Raw genomic sequence first — 17,565 nt, forward strand, 5'->3', positions numbered from 1 at the left:
CCATGCAGTGCACTACAGCAGTAGCTCAGTAATTATATGAATCATTCAAATCATTGAAATATTACTGTGGGTTGTTCATACTGTTATTTAAACATATGTAAGATCTACCTTAAAAGCCGTGAGCTATTTAAATAAGTTATAGCATATTGATCAAGGACATTCTAACTAACAAATATGGGCTACATATAGGGTAATGACCCAATATGATCTTCAAACGACTAAAAAGGGGGCATTGTACCTCTTCTTTATTGTTTTGAAGTCATGCACTTTTGAATTGCATTTTAAAAAAGAGAAAATACAACAGAAAATTCTCAGCATCTTGCCGACAGTGAAAATAACACATCTCACAATATTCTTGTGCATAAAAGTGAGAAGCAATTTGATTTCACTGAGGCGGGAAAAACGTATTGTTGGGAACGCTATCTATATTTCATTGTTCTTTGACGTGCAGCACCGAGAGCTTTGCCAATCACATTGATGTACGATCAAACCAGCTTTATGACACGCCTACCGGCCCAAAGTCATCCGACTGCAACGTGAACATCTGTTCAGAGACCTCCATCCATCTCCAACTCTTCTAATCCTCTGCATGCGCAAAACTGGGGCATCGGATGCAGAAAGGCGCGACACTGAACGCTGGACAGTTAATTCGTGTAAATCCACGTTCGGCGCACCAGTCAATAATTCCATCGCTTCTTCATCCGAAGCGGCTATTTGCTCTTTGCCCGATTTAAAATTCTGTGAATCCACGAATTATCCAGAATTTTCTTCTTGCAAATAAACATTTAATCAATTGGATGCCCTCAGTGAATGCCTTGTGATCTCTGTGGAATACAGATGCACACAATGGCCGTTGTGCGTTTATGCATCTACTGAGTAGGTTGTATAACTTACCGAGTTCATGGCCAGCTCAAATGAAAACCCGAGTTGAAAAATAAGTAGCTCCCAAGTCTGTTTAGTCCACCAAGATATGATCACCTAGTTCAAAGTAAGGAAAGAAAGGGGGGGGGGGGGGGGGGGGGGTAGGGTTCTGTCACTACTGTGCACAATTTAAAAATTCTCATTGGCTATTGTCACAAATTATTTATACAGGATTTATTTTTTTATTTTTCTCATACCAAACCATTCCTTATGATGGTTCAAAATGAAAAAAGGAGAGAAAACAACCTCACGCGACATGCAAAAAAAAAAAAAAAAAAAAAAAGAAAAGAAAAATATTCCCAGGACTTCGTTGGCTTGCGATAAAATAGTCCATTTAAAACTGAACCGGCGGTCGCAGAAAAGACACCGTGTGCCGCTTGTCCCAGTCCGAGGGACATTCCTCTGCCTTGATTTTCCAATAAAAAGAGTTTCTGTGTTATCCAGGGGAAGGGAGGGTGCAATGGTGTGAGACGCAACTCGAGACGTCCATACGTGCCTTATCTTAGTGGCAGTGACGTGATATTGCAGCTCCAGTCCTGAGGCTCGGCGAGAAAGCGCTTTCCATCTCACTCCACAGCGAGTCAGCAGCATCCTCCATCCGTCAAGGATTGCGCTCTATACCTCCTGCTACCCAACCTGAGTATCTCTTGAGGGAAGGGCAGACAACGACTGATGATCAGTACGCGATTCGCATTTATATCGCAGACAACATTTTTAGCCCTCGTTCCGGTGTATGAAGGCATCGCTTCTCACTTCTGTTGCGCTCTCTCATCACTTGGTTACATTGAGGTGGGAAGAAAAGGAGCGAGATGATGATCCAGCCTGGAGTCTAACGCATTTTTGCTCATTGACCATCTTGTTGCTCTCGACTTCTATCATCGGCGATGGGAGATATTGATTCGCGAGGGAGCGACACGTTTCATTTCTAAAGGATGTTTCCAAGTATGTGGGAAAAATAGCCATAGCTTTCAGAGTGCAAGGTAAGTCCCATTTATTATTATTATTATTATTATTATTATTATTATTATTATTATTATTATTATTATTATTATTATTGCTATAGAAAGATAGATGGATAGATATATTGTTGGTTTGTACGACAATGACATGGCCCTTGCCCAAGTTTATTCCTCTTAAATGCTTCTGAGTTAAAGAGCCGAGTTCCATAGTTCATTGTATCTATCTCTGATTAATGCAATACAAGAACGTAAATATTTCAGAGGACTAGAACGTTACACCAGGGCCAGTGCGAAGTTAAATGAGGACAGGCAAAAAGACAGATTTTATGGAGTTTTGGCGCCGACTGTATACCATTTATTTATTTATTTATTTATTTTTATTTAATTTTTTTTGTGGGTTACTTTGACCACGTTCATTTGCCCCCCGAGGACTGGCAATCATAGATATGAAAACACGTCACAACAGGTTTTCTAAATCTGTCTATATTCTACGCTGCTCGCGACGTGACAATTTGAAACGCTCCCGTTAAAAGCAACATAGCTGCCTACACTGCAAGCGCGCGACGCGACATCGTGGATGAGGAGTGCAAGGAAAGTAGCGCGCGATGGTATTGTCGTGTCCAATATATTTATTTTATATTATATAGATCTGTGTCGTGGCGTGTATTGTGATGTCGTACAAGTAGTGCCGCATTTAAAGTGATCCAGGCATGAGAATTAATAACCTCTCTCTCTCTCTCTCTCTCTCTCTCTCTCTCTCTACACAGCCTTTCTTTCAGACTTCTAGAATATATGGGAATGCAATACACTTGCACACGGCTTACATGATGATGAAATGCATAACCGATCGTCGCAGAAACAGACCCGCCAATTTAAACTCAAAGTGTTGCCTTATAAAAACCAGAGATTGCATTCTGGAGCCTAATGCTGCTTTCATCTTAAATCGATCACGATAATGCAATCCAACCAGACAATCGCATGATCTCCCCTCGTTGACGATGACAAAAGTTTATCTCAAAGACGCTATTTTGTGTGTGTGTATATATATATAGACTGTATTTTATTTATTTTTTTACCAAACCAAATAGAAATCCCAACAGAGTCTGAGCAGACTGAAGTATGTAGATGGTATTATGCGGTCAGACATCATGTAGATCACTGCAGAATTTTCGACCCCATAGCTGTCGACTGAATAAAACACGTTTATGGGTGACCCTGCTTTAAAAATATATTTTGTGGGTGACATCTAATCTCAGCCCTTGTTATCCTCCCAAATGAATGAGTCCCGACTTAATATAGCCTAATGACCAAAAAACCTTTACATGTCACTGAAAACTGTGTTCGACACTCTCATTCAAACAGTATAATTATTTAATGCATAATCATAATAATAATAATAATAATAATAATAATAATAATAATAATAATAATATAAATAGATAATCTGATCAACAAATATTATGATGATGTTTTATCCTGCCAGCGCAGATGCCCAACGTTATTACCCCCAATTTATTAAACACCACAAGGTGGCAATGTTTATCCGAAATGTGTTAAATTCCCATGGTAAGAATCATTTGAATCTCTATAAAATTGAGATGGCGACTTATCTATAGTTCATGATTAAATCAAGCAGCAGAAATGAACAGTACAGGTAAGTGTTTGATTTATGCAAATGCTCTGACAAAGCATCACTACACATCATTTACAGACAATAAAGGTAGAATCTCTGGTTCTCTTTCAGGCCAAATGACATAGGATGAAGGCTGTTCGTAATCTGTTGATTTATATATTTTCCACCTATCTCCTGGTTATGTTTGGATATACTGGTGCCCAAGATTTCTGGTGTTCCACACTGGTAAAAGGAGTTATCTATGGATCTTACTCGATAAATGAAATGTTTCCCAAGAACTTCACAAACTGCACGTGGACATTGGAAAACCCAGATCCTACCAAATACAGCATCTACCTAAAACTATACAAGCACGAAATAAGTTGTTCCGAATTTTCTCTGCTGGCTTACCAGTTTGATCACTTCTCCCGCGAGAAGATCAACGATCTGTTGAGGATCAACGAATCCATCGTGCACCTGTGTGATGATGCTAAGAACCTTTATGTATTTTTGCATTATGACAAAAATTTTGTGCAGCTCCGGCGGGTGTTTCCATACGAGTATAACGGATTGACGATAAAGAAGACAGAGGAAGAGGAAAGATCTGTGGTGGAGTTTGTGGTTTTAAACAAGGCCAGTCCGAGTCAGTTTGGATGTCAAGTGTTATGCACATGGTTGGAAAACTGCTTGAAGGGAGAGAAAGCTGAATCGTGTGGAATAGTCTACGCTAAATGCACCTGCCCGCAGCATTTAGGCGATGGGGATTCGGAGAGTGTGCTGATGCTCAGTAACGTGGTGTTGCCTTTGAATCCCCAAACTGAAGGATGCCTGACTCCTCAGGTGCGCTCGGCGCAGGTGTGCAATCTGAGCGCGGAGGTGCGACGCCCATCCAAGGAGGGTGAGTATGACAGCTGCAAGCCTTTAACGCTGGGGATCATTTCACAGCTTAATTATACTGTGTGTTTATGATGCCCCCTTTTATGCCTCCACCCTTCCATATAAACATCACTACAGCTGATATCTATGATTTCTTTGTTCAGTTTTAAATAGATTTCTGGGATATCTGGGTGTAACAAACAGTAAAGTTCCCACATGATGTATTTTATGTTCTTATGTGATCTGATATGTCAGAAGTGTATACTACCTGGATTTTCTTGGATGGTAGCTAATTAATCAATCACTTGGATGGTAATTTACAGGGGTACTAAGTGTAATGTTTTTTTACTTAACGCATTGTTTAATTTATAACCTACTGTAGCTATGCTGTTCACCAAGAAAAACCAACAGATACATGCAATGAATGTTTCAGCCCTTTACTATTCAGATTGCTAACCAATGAAAAATAAAGATTGATTTGTGTATCCAAATAGCAATAAAAAAAAAAGTCTAATTTACAGTTTGAATCCCCAAAATATGTTCTGGAACTGAAAGGCGTAATACTGTTTTACATTTTTTGGGAATTGTGCAATGTACAGGGTCAATTTACCATAGCTGAAACATCATACTTAGCCTTTTGGCATTTAAATGTAATTGTTATGCTGTTGTCAGCCTCCATCAATGACAAGCGTCTAGTCACACGTCCATCCGCTGCTCAGCTTTTACACACCACGGATACTGGCAGCAACAGATTGCCACACATGCCTTTGCAGGATTTCATTCTGAATCACATGATGGGGGAATGATGCATAATGGACTTGTATTGGGGTCACAGACATTACCGCTAATTAGCATCTGTAACATTTCAAAACTGGCATCAGATAGAGATCATCTGGAGGCAGGAATGACCCAGCATACTGTGAGAGGACAAAAGCTCACAGAGTTGATCGGCTGAAAATTGATGCAGACACTTTTACTTAAATTCCAGCATGGTGATTCAAAAATAATGAATTATGTGGTGGCGAGAGAGAGAAGGAGAGAGAGAATTACCCTCCTGTGGCATTCCATTTTCACTTGCTGAAAATAATAACCCCCTAGGGAGAAAGTGGCAGCTTTCCCGATCAAGTGGAACACAGTGCTTTGGAATTATCAAGGTTCAGTTGAGTTAAGTAGGCCCCCAATTTAGTTTTTCATCCCTCTTTCAGATTAGCTTTACATTCCATTCCAAACGATGTCATATTCCATTTATGATCTGGGAGCTGAGAGTGATTTTAATTTTATTGTAGACTCCTTGTGATGTTTTAAATATGAATCAAGCCTGAAATTAAGATTTAGCCATTGATTATTTTGTCCCCCAGTTATTGTGTGAGTATTTTATTGTTGTATGTGTAACGGGAGCCAGTTGGTATGCGATAGCTGTGTGGTATGTGCAAAACTAACTCCCCTGGCCACAAAAGGCGCACTAGTGACTGACGCTAGAGGCTGTAGCCTTTGGCCTCCTTGTTAGCGAGCCAGCCTCCCAAGCTGGAAACACTGGTTCAAATCATGTTTGGAGCAGGTTGAGTGAGACCGGTTACACATGAACTCTCTAGTTGCAGTAATTTCACTCTCTCTGTATAAATTATACATCGAACTCCCACTTAACAGCTTTTTTGTATGAATTTACCGTTATCAGCATTTGAAATACAGCTTTACTAATAAAAAATAGTGTTTCATGCTTTAAACGGACATGCGACTTTGAGCTATCTGCATGTTTTGAGAAGCTTATATGCACCAGCTTATTTTTTTTTCCCCTTCAAAGATTACACTGAATGCTTCTATTTATAGAGCAAAGGCTTTAGTGGATTGCTTTCACAGGTTTAAAAGAGCCCACAATACCACTATAGTGTCAGAATGGAGCTTCTGCCCTCCTGGATGAGCATTCAACGGTGTAAGTCTTCAAACAAACAAACAAAAAAAAGGTCTGTGCAGAGTTAGTCCTAATGGTCATCTTTGATATCCCTTACACCTGTAAGCGTGCATGGCAACAAAGCATGGCTTTTGAATGGGGATGACATCACAATACACACCACGATAGCTATACAGAGAGTTTATAATATAAACGAGAGGATCACGAAAAAGTATTTTTCTGGTTCGTTGCACTCTGCGGGATGATATCCAACTAGCCAGCAAAAACATGAGCTTGATTATACTTCATGATAACGCCAGTGTTTAAAATGCTGCCTCGCCGAGGAAGAAAGTAAAGTGTTTTGAAATGTAAAAACATGTTAGACTTGCGTAATGGATAATTATGATGCTAGTGGACATTAAATGCACTTGAGCAGGCATAAGGTGATTGCAGTGATATTGCAGTAACTGTCTGGATTTATGGTTTTGTTGCTGTATTAACACGAAGGGTTTGTGGAACATGGGCATCAAAAAGGGTGATATATTTGATAAAACTAACTGTATAATTTCAGCAAACAGGTCAGAATTAAAACAACTAAATAGTCATTTGTGTGATGATACATCTTTTATCACTACTATTATAACCAGTGTTTAAGCACAGGCTTTTCTACTTTTAGTATGCTTGAAACTTTTAAATACATTTAAGATGAACTCATTATTTGAGGACTCTAAAACAATGAACTTAGTCAAATGGGTTAATTTAAAAAATGTGGAATTTTTTGCTAAATGTTTGACAAGAAAGTGTGAGCTACATACACATCAGTGAAATCAATCAACTTTCAAGCTAGTGATTTCTGTAGAAATGTCAGTGTTGGCCATGAAACCGCAGTTGGGAAAATAGGATGCTAAGGTTAGTTTCACACCAAAGTAGGGGTGCAACTAACGATTATTTTGATAATCGATTAATCTAATGATTATTAGAATGATTATACAACTATTCAGTGATTATTGCTACAATTAATCATTAGCTCTTAACTGATTATTCAGCTTGTGCCCTGACTTAAAAGGTTGTATTAAACATGCTAACTAACAATAAAGAGGACAAAATCATCTTTTAAAAATACCTCTAAATGACATACAGTTAATTAAAGGGGAAAAAAATACTTTTAATGAAGTTTAATTCAGTAAAGAAATTCACTGCAAAAAAATCATTTTGTTATCAAGTGTTTTTGTCTTGTTTTCCATTTATCAAATCCTTAAAACAAGATACATTTACTTGAGAAGCAACATATAAGATATTTAGATTTGCTTTAAGAGAATGTATCTTAAATATAAGTGTATTTTGTATGTAAGTGTATTTTATATTCAAGATCTATTCTCTTAAAGCAAGTCTAAATATCTTATATGCTGCTTCTCAGGTGAATGCATCTTTTTTAAAGGATTTTTAGATATTTTTGAATCAACATTCTTAGATAACATTTTTTTCTTCTGCAGTATAGCTTCCAAAGTAAATGTACATTGTTTTAAAGGAGTTTTAGACATTTATATTGGAAAACAACCCAAAACAAAAACAAATCAAAAATGTATTTTGTTGCAGTGTATAACGGTGCGAAGACTACCCTCTCTCACCATTCTGTTCAATTCAATCCATCTTTAAAAAAAATATTAATAATGCTGCGTATTGCCAATTTTCTTCAAGATAAGAAATGCACAGTAACACATATATTATGATTCAATAAGTTGCGAGCCATCATGTTATAATCTAGCTACAGCAAGCATGCATGCTCGAGGGACGAGCGTCCCCGCGACAGAGTGTACATCAGCTGGGTGCCGTTTCAATCTCTCCCCTTTAGATCGGGTCACTTCACGCAACTCATAGAAGAGGTGCTGACCGCACAGAGAAATGCCAGTTTCGGAGTTTGTAGTTATTTACATGATCTGCTTCTGTATTATTTGAACTTTATTAAGACGCTCGACACGCAAGTTTTGCTTCAGCGGAGAGGCAGCTCCAGCTCCACTTATTCCACAACGGGAGTGCTTCTGTATTTACTTATTTTGTATTTTTGCATTATAATTCCCTCACACTTTGCAATCTACATCATCTGAAGCTGTTTGGAAAGTTTAGAGTGCATCTGGACTGTGAGCTGTGTAATTCTTCCTCTCCTCAATCATGCGCAAACTGCAGTGCAGCTCTCATACGTTATCATTAGAGTTTAATGTGATCTCATGTTATGTTAAATGAGATCAAACGACTATTCGGCAACGAGAATTTTTGTCAACAATTTGTCGATAACATCGACTAATCGTTTCAGCCCTACACCAAAGGTAGTTTATTAAAGAGGCTGCCACAATTTATTCACAGCTCCAGTATTCAATTAATATGATTTTGTTTTCAGATAGTTTAAAGTTATGTTTTATGGGGAAATGTTTGGTGATTAGATTAGGTAATTAGTGTAGCTCAACTGGTGGAGCATGGTGCTAGCAATGCCAAGGTTGTGGGTTTGACTAGGTTAATGCATAGACAGATAAAATGTGTTTCCTGAATGCAAGCAAGTTGCTTTGGATAAAACTGTCTGCCAGATGAATAAATGAGGTAGAATTATAGCCATTTAATGTGTTATTTTCACTATAATGTTGTTGATGAGCGTTTCTGATGTCCATATTTTGTGTGGCTTGGAGTTATTTTGTTGCAGAATATATCTGCACCCTTTTACAAATGTCAATAGATATCTGTCAGGCACCGATTAACATTCAAATACTCATTTAAATACCTTTATAAACACTAATTAAGCTATCGTGTTCATCTGGTGGTAGTTAAAATGATTGTTAATGGAATCATTTAAAGGAATACTTCACACAGAAATGATAAATCTATCATCATTCATCTTGTTCCGAGCCCATATGACTTTATTTCTTCTGTGGAACACTAAAGGAGATATTTGGCAGAATATTAGCCTCAGTCACCATTCACTTTAATTACATCTTTTGTCATATATGAAAGTGACTGGTGACTGAAGCTAACATTCTGCCTAACATGTCTCTTTGGAAGAAAGGAAGTCTTATAGGTTTGGAACAAGTAAATGTTGGCAGAATGAAATTGTTTGTGTTATTTTTATGCAATTATGAAGTATTTTTATGGATTTTCTTTTTAGGAATGGTCTCCATAATGCTCACTGTTCTTGTATGATGGCCATAAATGGAACATAGCAAGGAATCCCACATTCTTATCATCATGAGTGCTCTTTCTTCTCTGTATCTCTGTACCATCACCTCTCCAGGCATAGTGACACTTGATGTGATAGCTCAAAGTCAGATGCTCAGAATTGTGTTTCCTAAATTAGTCACAAATGAAGCCCTGCTGGAGAAGATGAGTAATATCTCAGAGCTGTTTCTCATTATTTTCTGTCTCTCTCTCCACCACCAGTCTGCTCTTAGACAGCAGTGGCTGTTTGCTCTTTTACCTGACCATTGCTAGGAAGAAACTTGCCTGGCTGCACTGCGGGGTCCAGGCCCTTGCACTCGGATCTGTGGGATGACTGATCTGTCACTTTGTGCAAATGACCCTTGTCAGCCCCAGGACTCCAGAGTGTGTTGCGGAGCAAGAAAGGGGGATTCGGCTGATGCTAATGAAGTGCACATCCACAGACTGTCTGTTTCTGCTGAGTCATGCACATGTGATAATATCTGCCCACTGGAATTTAAAATGTCAGATTTTGGAGAAACGTGAATAGTTACAAGTGTGAATGAAGAATGAGATGATTTATTTAGCATCAGGGCCCTTTCAGATCCAATTCGTTTTTGCGCAAAAAAAAATAAAAAATAAAAAAAATAAAAAAATAGACGTAGTGCAACGAATAAAATAGAACGCAGGTGTCTATAAACAAGTTTTTAAAAATTTACGTTATTTTTTATTTGACACATCTTAAATTTTTTTGGTGCAACATTCAAAGACGTCATTCTAGTGCATGTATACATAGAAAACGAATTGAAACACATTCGGTGTGAATGGCCCCTTATTTAACAGTTAGTTCTAGTGCTCTAATCTGCATTGGAAAAGCAGCATTCCAAGAGTGCTGGTATTTATGCTGCAGTCATGTCTATGGAAGTGTTTAAATGATGAAATAACAACAAGATTTTACTGAGAGCTGTTCATGTCCTTGGACCTAGGAAATTATTTGTGTAACTCTCATAATACCAAAACGGATCCATGTGTGGTTTTGTTGTTGATCACAGCAAATAATTTAATAACTTAATTCATTCTTTAGTTCACCTCTATATGTTCTTGCAAATTGTTTAAAAACAAAGAAAGTGCTCCAAGTAAAAGTGGCTATAATAAAATATAATATCTAAAATAAATATGTGGAAACTTCCATTGACTGTTGAGGCCTTTGCCATTTTGGTTCTTTGTACATGACATCACGACGGTTAAGTCTGAGCTTTTGTAGAATTACAAGTTCTACAAATATGTGAACAGTTTTTACAAGTCGAAGTTTTTACAAGTTATGGTAATTTAAATAATTCCTGAATGCACCATTAGTATAACAGCACTGGGGTGCTTCACTATTTGTATGACTCCACTTGTCTGTGTTCCAGACTGTTAGTCTGTGCATTTCTCGGCACGGCTGATCCTGCTTTGGTTTTGTTTGGATTTGTTTTCAGAAGCAGAGGAAAAATAGACCAAATAACTGGCCATATTGTGTCAAAAATTTAAGTTACTTGATATGCACTTCTTGTTTGTATAACATTTGTATAAAAGCAATATCACACAAGGATGAGTGCTGTTGTACTGAATATCGGCACGGCTGTAAATGCATATGGCCGAATATCAACCGATTTTTAGCACAACATTGCTTTTGCTTGTGTGATATTGCTGCTTCATTCTCTGGTTTGTTTGTTGTGTAAAGCATCACTGTGCTGAAAAGAGAATACAAGATATGCTGATGAATTTATTGGTGGACTAGAATTATTGGTAGATCTTTTAATCATTATCTTTACATTTTTGCAGAGAAATTTGTCTTGGACAAACTTTCTTGTTTTATTGTTGTAGTCAAAAGAATCATCAATAAATTTAAAATAACACTGGTTGTTTACTGGCAATTTATAAGAGTGAGGCCCCTTTATTGATGCCAGGGCCTAACAGAAAGCTCTGCATCTCCACTGCATAGTGCGTCCTTTTATTCACTTTGAATCTTGCTTAAGTTGATCAGTAGTCACAGCGCATCATGTTCATCACCATTGTTGCCTCAACTTAGAGGCCATCTTGAGTTCTAGTCATTTCTCGAGGGGAGAATACCTGCGTCCATCTTTATTCTTGTTGTCTTTGCTCTTATGTGGTGAAATGTCAAATGTTATGGCTGTGCCTGAAGGGTCTTTGGCTCTATGGCAAACGTCTTTTAAAGTCAATGTGAAAAACAGTTTGCAACCCATTTTACTTCAGTAATCTGATGGATTTCCAAATGCAACTCTAAATAAGAACAAAATGTAGGACTGGATTTTATGCATCAGGAATTGATTGGATTGTGAAAAGTGGGTGTTACATACCAGAATGGCTCCAGGTGGCTGAAGGGAAGGGGTTGAAAATAGTGCCCGACCGATATATCGATATTAGCCTTTCACCAATATATCGGTATTGGCGTATATTTTACCGATATGCGCTGATATGAAATTTTTTTTTTAGGACATATAATGCAGAAAACAATGCTTTGGAATTGGTGTCATAGCGTAGTTTGTCCAGCAGAGTGAGCTCCGACTCCATTGTTTACAGAGCTGCGCTGACGGTGGCTCTGCAGACAGGGCAGAGTTCAGCTGTGTCTCAATAAGTTAACTAGTTTGTGAAATACATAATGGAAACTTAATAAACAATGACCCCATCATTTTCCCTTTTAAATATAACTAATATAACGTTAACCCTGCCACTGACAAACATGTCACTCACGTTTATCACATCTGTTTGCATGTTAGCCAGCTATAGTTTGTCAGAGCATTTTTTTGCAGCTCAGAAGACAACGGTGCGGTGGTGGATTGTGTCTGATGAGTGTTGATTTTGTCAAAATAGCATGAAACAATGAGCTTCTAGCTAACTAGCTAATCACGTAACTACTTACATTGTTGTAAGCTGAGTGGAAGCTAATGTGTAAACATGTATTCACCAAACTGTTTTGTTCAGGATTCACAGTTTGGTACCCCCTTCAACCGAACAATTCCAGTCGTTGCATTTATAAAATATCATATTTAAAAGTCTGGTTTTCTACCATTGAATGTTTCACCTGAACTTGTATAGCAAAATACGGTGTAACACCACTGCTTATCTGTTTATCTTGACTTGGCAGTATTAATATAGCCAGCATTTGACTGATACTAAACAGTACTGATGTTTATTTAGCTATTATTTTATTTGTATTTATTCTTTATTTTAATGGTCAGCATTTGACTGATACTAAACAGTACTGATGTTTATTTAGCTATTTATTTTATTTGTATTTATTCTTTATTTTAATGGTCAGTGTTTGACTGATACTAAACAGTACTGATGTTTATTTAGCTATTTATTTTATTTTTATTTATTCTTTATTTTAATGGTCAGCCTTTGACTGATAATATACAGTACTGATGTTTATTTAGCTATTTATTTTATTTTTATTTATTCTTTATTTAAATGGTCAGCATTTGACTGATACTAAACAGTACTGATGTTTATTTAGCTATTTATTTTATTTTTACTTATTCTTTATTTTAATGGTCAGCCTTTGGCTGATACTGTACAGTACTGGTGTTTATTAAGCTATTTATTGTATATTTATTTATTCTTTATTTTCTCAGTGTTCATTTCTAGAATTTGTTGACAATGTATAATAATAATGTCAAATATTCTTTGATAAAAATATTTGTTTAAGAAAGCAGCCTTCTGAGTACCTTTGCATAGTCATATCGGTGCAAAATCGATGAAAAATCTACATAGAAAAGGTCTGTTTTCATTCCAGCTCAAAAATTAAATATATCGGCCACCATATCGGTAATCGGTAAATTTTCCCTCTCTAAAATCGGTATTGGTATCAGTCTCAAAAATCTCATATTGGTCGGTCTCTAGTTGAAAAGGTAAGAGTACTTTGTGTAGTCAGCCAAAAAGAAATAGTTTCAATGGCAGAGCAAGGTATTACATTTTGAAAGATTACGAAGACATGCATTTTTTATTTGGAGTAACATGCACCAATGGATTGAGCACAATAAGATCAGGAATGTGCATTAAAAAGGGTAAATTCTTATTTGGTGTTATACTCCCTTGTAAGGAGGGGTTTTTAACACATATCCATTAGAACTGCATTTTCCAATGGGAGGCAAAACCTCCGTGGTGGACGGATTATTTATGAAGCTCATATCAATCAAATTCATATAAATAAGACTCCCTCTAAAGCCTCTCATTATGATACCTGTGTTAGTTTTTGCAAAGCCAGCATATTTTTTCAAGCACTGAGAAAAAAAAAAAAAAAAAACCTTAATAGGCAATGGAAGCTTTTCTGTGTGTTCAGCCTTTAAACATGATAAATTTGTGCAAATTCTGAATATCAGAACTCTGAATAGTACAGTATTGTTCAGACATACATCAGACATTAGCAACAACACAACAAAAGCAAATGAGACTGCTCTATTCATAGGTGGAGTTTCACTTTTGTCAAACATTATTTGGAAATGAATGTGAAGTGCATATACTAATCATTCCGCACAATTTTCTTGACTACTCTTATTAAACAGCTAATTTTTTATTTCAGACTCCAATTATAGCGTTCCCGAAAAGAATGAAATGTCACGCCAAACTTGTTGAAGATTAGTGGCAAGCCACGCAATTTGTTATGTGATGAACTGTTCCCACACAAAAGCAGTTAATTCAGTGTGCTGATGCATTTCCTCCACTGACTTCCATTCAAATAGTAAAGCCTCTGGGATTCTGTTGCGTTACACATTTTTAGCAGAGTATGAAGGCTCCCCATGGGGGAGGGGCTGTGATAAAGATGCAGAGTAAGAAGGGTGTGACACTTAAGGTGCCAATGCAAAAGCAAAACTATGAGAATATTGTGTAGGATAGCAATCAGATTTTAGTTTAGTTATAAATTCACCATTCTACCATCAATAATAATGAATACTCATGCATTGTATTTGTTTCATTCACACACTGTCACAAAATATTTGAAGTAGGACCCAAGATGCAGGATGGCAATGAAAGGTGTTTTATTTAAATGAAACAAAACCAACAAAATACAAACAAAACTCACGAGGGAGAAACAAAACAAAGCAAGGCAAAAATAGAACAAAAAACAAATCGACTAAGAAACTGAATAAAACAGAAAACAAAACTCTCACGAGGGAGAAACAAAACAACAAGACAAAAGGAACTAAGAACGAACCGACAGGAGAATTGGACAGGATAAGAACAACATGACCGGACTGGAGACTAAAACAAAACACAACGATCTGACCGGGAAGACAAGATAAAGGAGAGAATATAAAGAGAAAGGGAAGATTGAACACAAGTTCTGCCAATAATCACAAACAGCACGGATCAGCACTGCCATGACAACGCTGACTGTGCTGCTGAGCAGCACCTGTGGGAAACACGAGGGAAGAAGGAAAACAAAAGCACATGGACAACCTGAGAGAGAGTTGGAGGAAACTGTCACAATCCTGCCACATAACGAATAAAACCAGACCAAAATGGCAGGATCATGACATACACTCACACAATGATTTTGGGCTCTGTCCCTCTGGGTGCCTAAACTCCACCTTTGCCTTTACTCTTAAAAATTGAATGAACAGCACTGTGCATTTCAGAATTCACAGAAGGTGACTACTTAATGTTGTGTCTTGAGATAAATAGTTTGGCAAAAATAAACCACACTTCTCGGCATATACTTTATAGTATTTGTACGATTGCATGCAGAATATGTGTGGCTTTAGCAAATTGTTATGAAACCTGACACCAAATAATGCTGTGTTAGCCTATGTACATATATGTCATACATGCACTATCTATTTCCACACAATCTACTGGCCCATTATAGTGTCTGAAAGGAAAGAATGTGTGCGACAGCTACCAATAATTTGTGAATGTCTAGTTGGTGTTGGATGCCAGAAGACAAAATGGATAGCAATTTTGCAAGTGCTACACTGCACAAAAATTAGCTCTTCTTTTACTACCTCTCAAGCCCTCATCTGTGCAGTTAATCTGCTATGTAACACTTTAGAATATCCACTTCACATTTGATTATTTCAAAATTATGACTACCTTGACTATATTCATATTGAAGCAATATAATTCAACACTATACAAAAATCCATAAATGCTGATGTTTTCCTCTCTGCAATTGCAATCTCTTCCAAAAAATCTATTTAATTTCAGGTTGTCTTATGGCGGCAAAAATGATTTCTTCTGCACATTTTTCCTTTTGAATGGAAATGCAATAATTTAGTGCACTGAATTCAGTTTTAGTCTACAAAATTGAAAAACATGAATGGAGTGTATTAGGAAATGGTAGCCCTGAGCATTCTGCATTGTAATCATATTTGGGTTGTAGATTCTACTGTGTTTACAAAGTCAAATGAGGTGCATTGCTGTAATTTGATCACGTGGACAAACAAAAATCTCAAGGCTCCATCTGAAATATTATGTGTATAAGTGAGTACTGAAATGTATATTTTCAAAATGCTGGGAGGCCAATTTAGCCTGTATAAAACAGTTCTGATTTGAGCATATTTATTTGAGCAATAGCTGAAAACACATAAAATGGATTTCATTCTGACCGCATCTCTTTTTTTGGTGTACATTATGTATGATAAAAAAAAACAAACAAAAAAAAAAAAAACAGGAAACCATCACCATATTTAGTTAAAATTGATTGGCAAGCGGTAATATTTATGCAAATTAACCAAAATCATTTCTTTCTCATTTATTTTCTTTGATTGGCTCAAATCCTTCTCCCCACAAATGTTTGCCAAGTTTATAGTTGCTTAGATATCCAGGGAGGTCCCTGACTGCTGAATGACCATATGGTCCTGTTACTAGCATCATCATCAAAACTATGCTCTCATGCAGCATAGGGAAATTGATGGCCTCTGATTGGAGGATCACGCCTTGAAATGGTCATTCAATAAGTTTTTAAGCATAGCGACTGGGTCATCAATAAGCAAAAGTGCTGAGATCTGTGTGAGAGAAGAACACTCAGGAGTCTGATTCAAGGTGGTGGTGTTTTTGTGAATTTGTTAGAGTAAGCAAACTGCCATCCTCGTGTTCACTGTGCCTGTGTATTGCACTATATAGCTATTAATTTGCATTTCTCAGACCCATATGAAACCCATTGAATGAAAATCATATACAGTATGAAATCATTTTAAAGGGACAGTTACTAAAAAAATAATATTTGCCATCATTTACTCTCCCTTATGGTCCAAACCAGTATAACTTAATTTTGCTTATGTGGAACATAAAAGAAGATATTTTATTAAATTGAAGAATATATATATATATATATATTTAATGAAAGTCAATGGTGACTGAGGCTAACATTCTGTTTGACATTTCCTTTTTCGGTTGCACAAAAGAAAGGATTTCTTAGTTATTTAACAAGATTATGTGGATTGTCAGAACACTGATATGGGATTATTAATATCCCTTGATGTTTATGTGGCTTGTGCTGTATCTCTCAGAATTATTTTATCCTGGAAGTACTGTATAGAGAAAATTACTTTATATGGGATAACTGTGTAATGAAATTACTGTTACCTGCTAATTTTCATATCAAAAGTCACAGTCAGAATGGCTCATTGTGGAGTCTTTGTGAGGGGTTTCTCATGTGACACATTAGGCTGCAGTGTTTTAAAACACTCATTGATTCATTATGCTTTGTGATGACCTTATTCGGAGGCCATCCTGACCCAGCGTTTGTCATTGTCTTATTAGAAATGAACGCAGATAACAACAGCCACTGGACCTGCAGAAATAAACATTACATAAATGTGCTTAATTAAAGAATTCCCTGTTTGGAACCAGTGAGGTTATCCTTTGAATCATTAATTATCTGCTAAAAACAATTATTACAGCTCAATATTTTGCTTTCTTTTAAGTTGTTTTGGTAAGGAGTATCAACCTTAATCTCAAACTTAAATTTGATCCAAAAATCCATTTAGAAGACATCAAACAGTGTAACATCTGTACAGTATGACAGTTTTCCTGTGGAAGCAATTACACTCTTTAGATAATTAAACAATGTAGTGCAATTAAGTGCAGTATAAGTGAAAATATTATATGGGGGACATAGAGTA

General features: G+C 36.8%; 1 protein-coding gene across 4 annotated transcripts in view; it reads left to right on the forward strand.

The window, feature by feature from the left end:
* Window positions 1-1,474: 1,474 nt before the first annotated feature.
* Window positions 1,475-17,565, forward strand: part of LOC127414060 (adhesion G protein-coupled receptor B3-like) — a 254,114-nt gene continuing 238,023 nt past the window's right edge. For 3 of the 4 annotated variants that reach the window (XM_051651758.1, XM_051651760.1, XM_051651762.1), the window contains exons 1-2: window positions 1,475-1,901; window positions 3,625-4,390. In XM_051651758.1, coding sequence (XP_051507718.1) covers window positions 3,640-4,390 — 751 coding nt within the window. In that variant the 5' untranslated portion in view covers window positions 1,475-1,901; window positions 3,625-3,639. Of the gene's footprint in view, window positions 1,902-3,507; window positions 3,535-3,624; window positions 4,391-17,565 lie in introns of those variants that run through there. The other variant, XM_051651759.1, reaches the window with a different exon arrangement.

This window comes from Myxocyprinus asiaticus, chromosome 23 (assembly GCF_019703515.2).
Source record: "Myxocyprinus asiaticus isolate MX2 ecotype Aquarium Trade chromosome 23, UBuf_Myxa_2, whole genome shotgun sequence".
NCBI lineage: Eukaryota > Metazoa > Chordata > Actinopteri > Cypriniformes > Catostomidae > Myxocyprinus > Myxocyprinus asiaticus.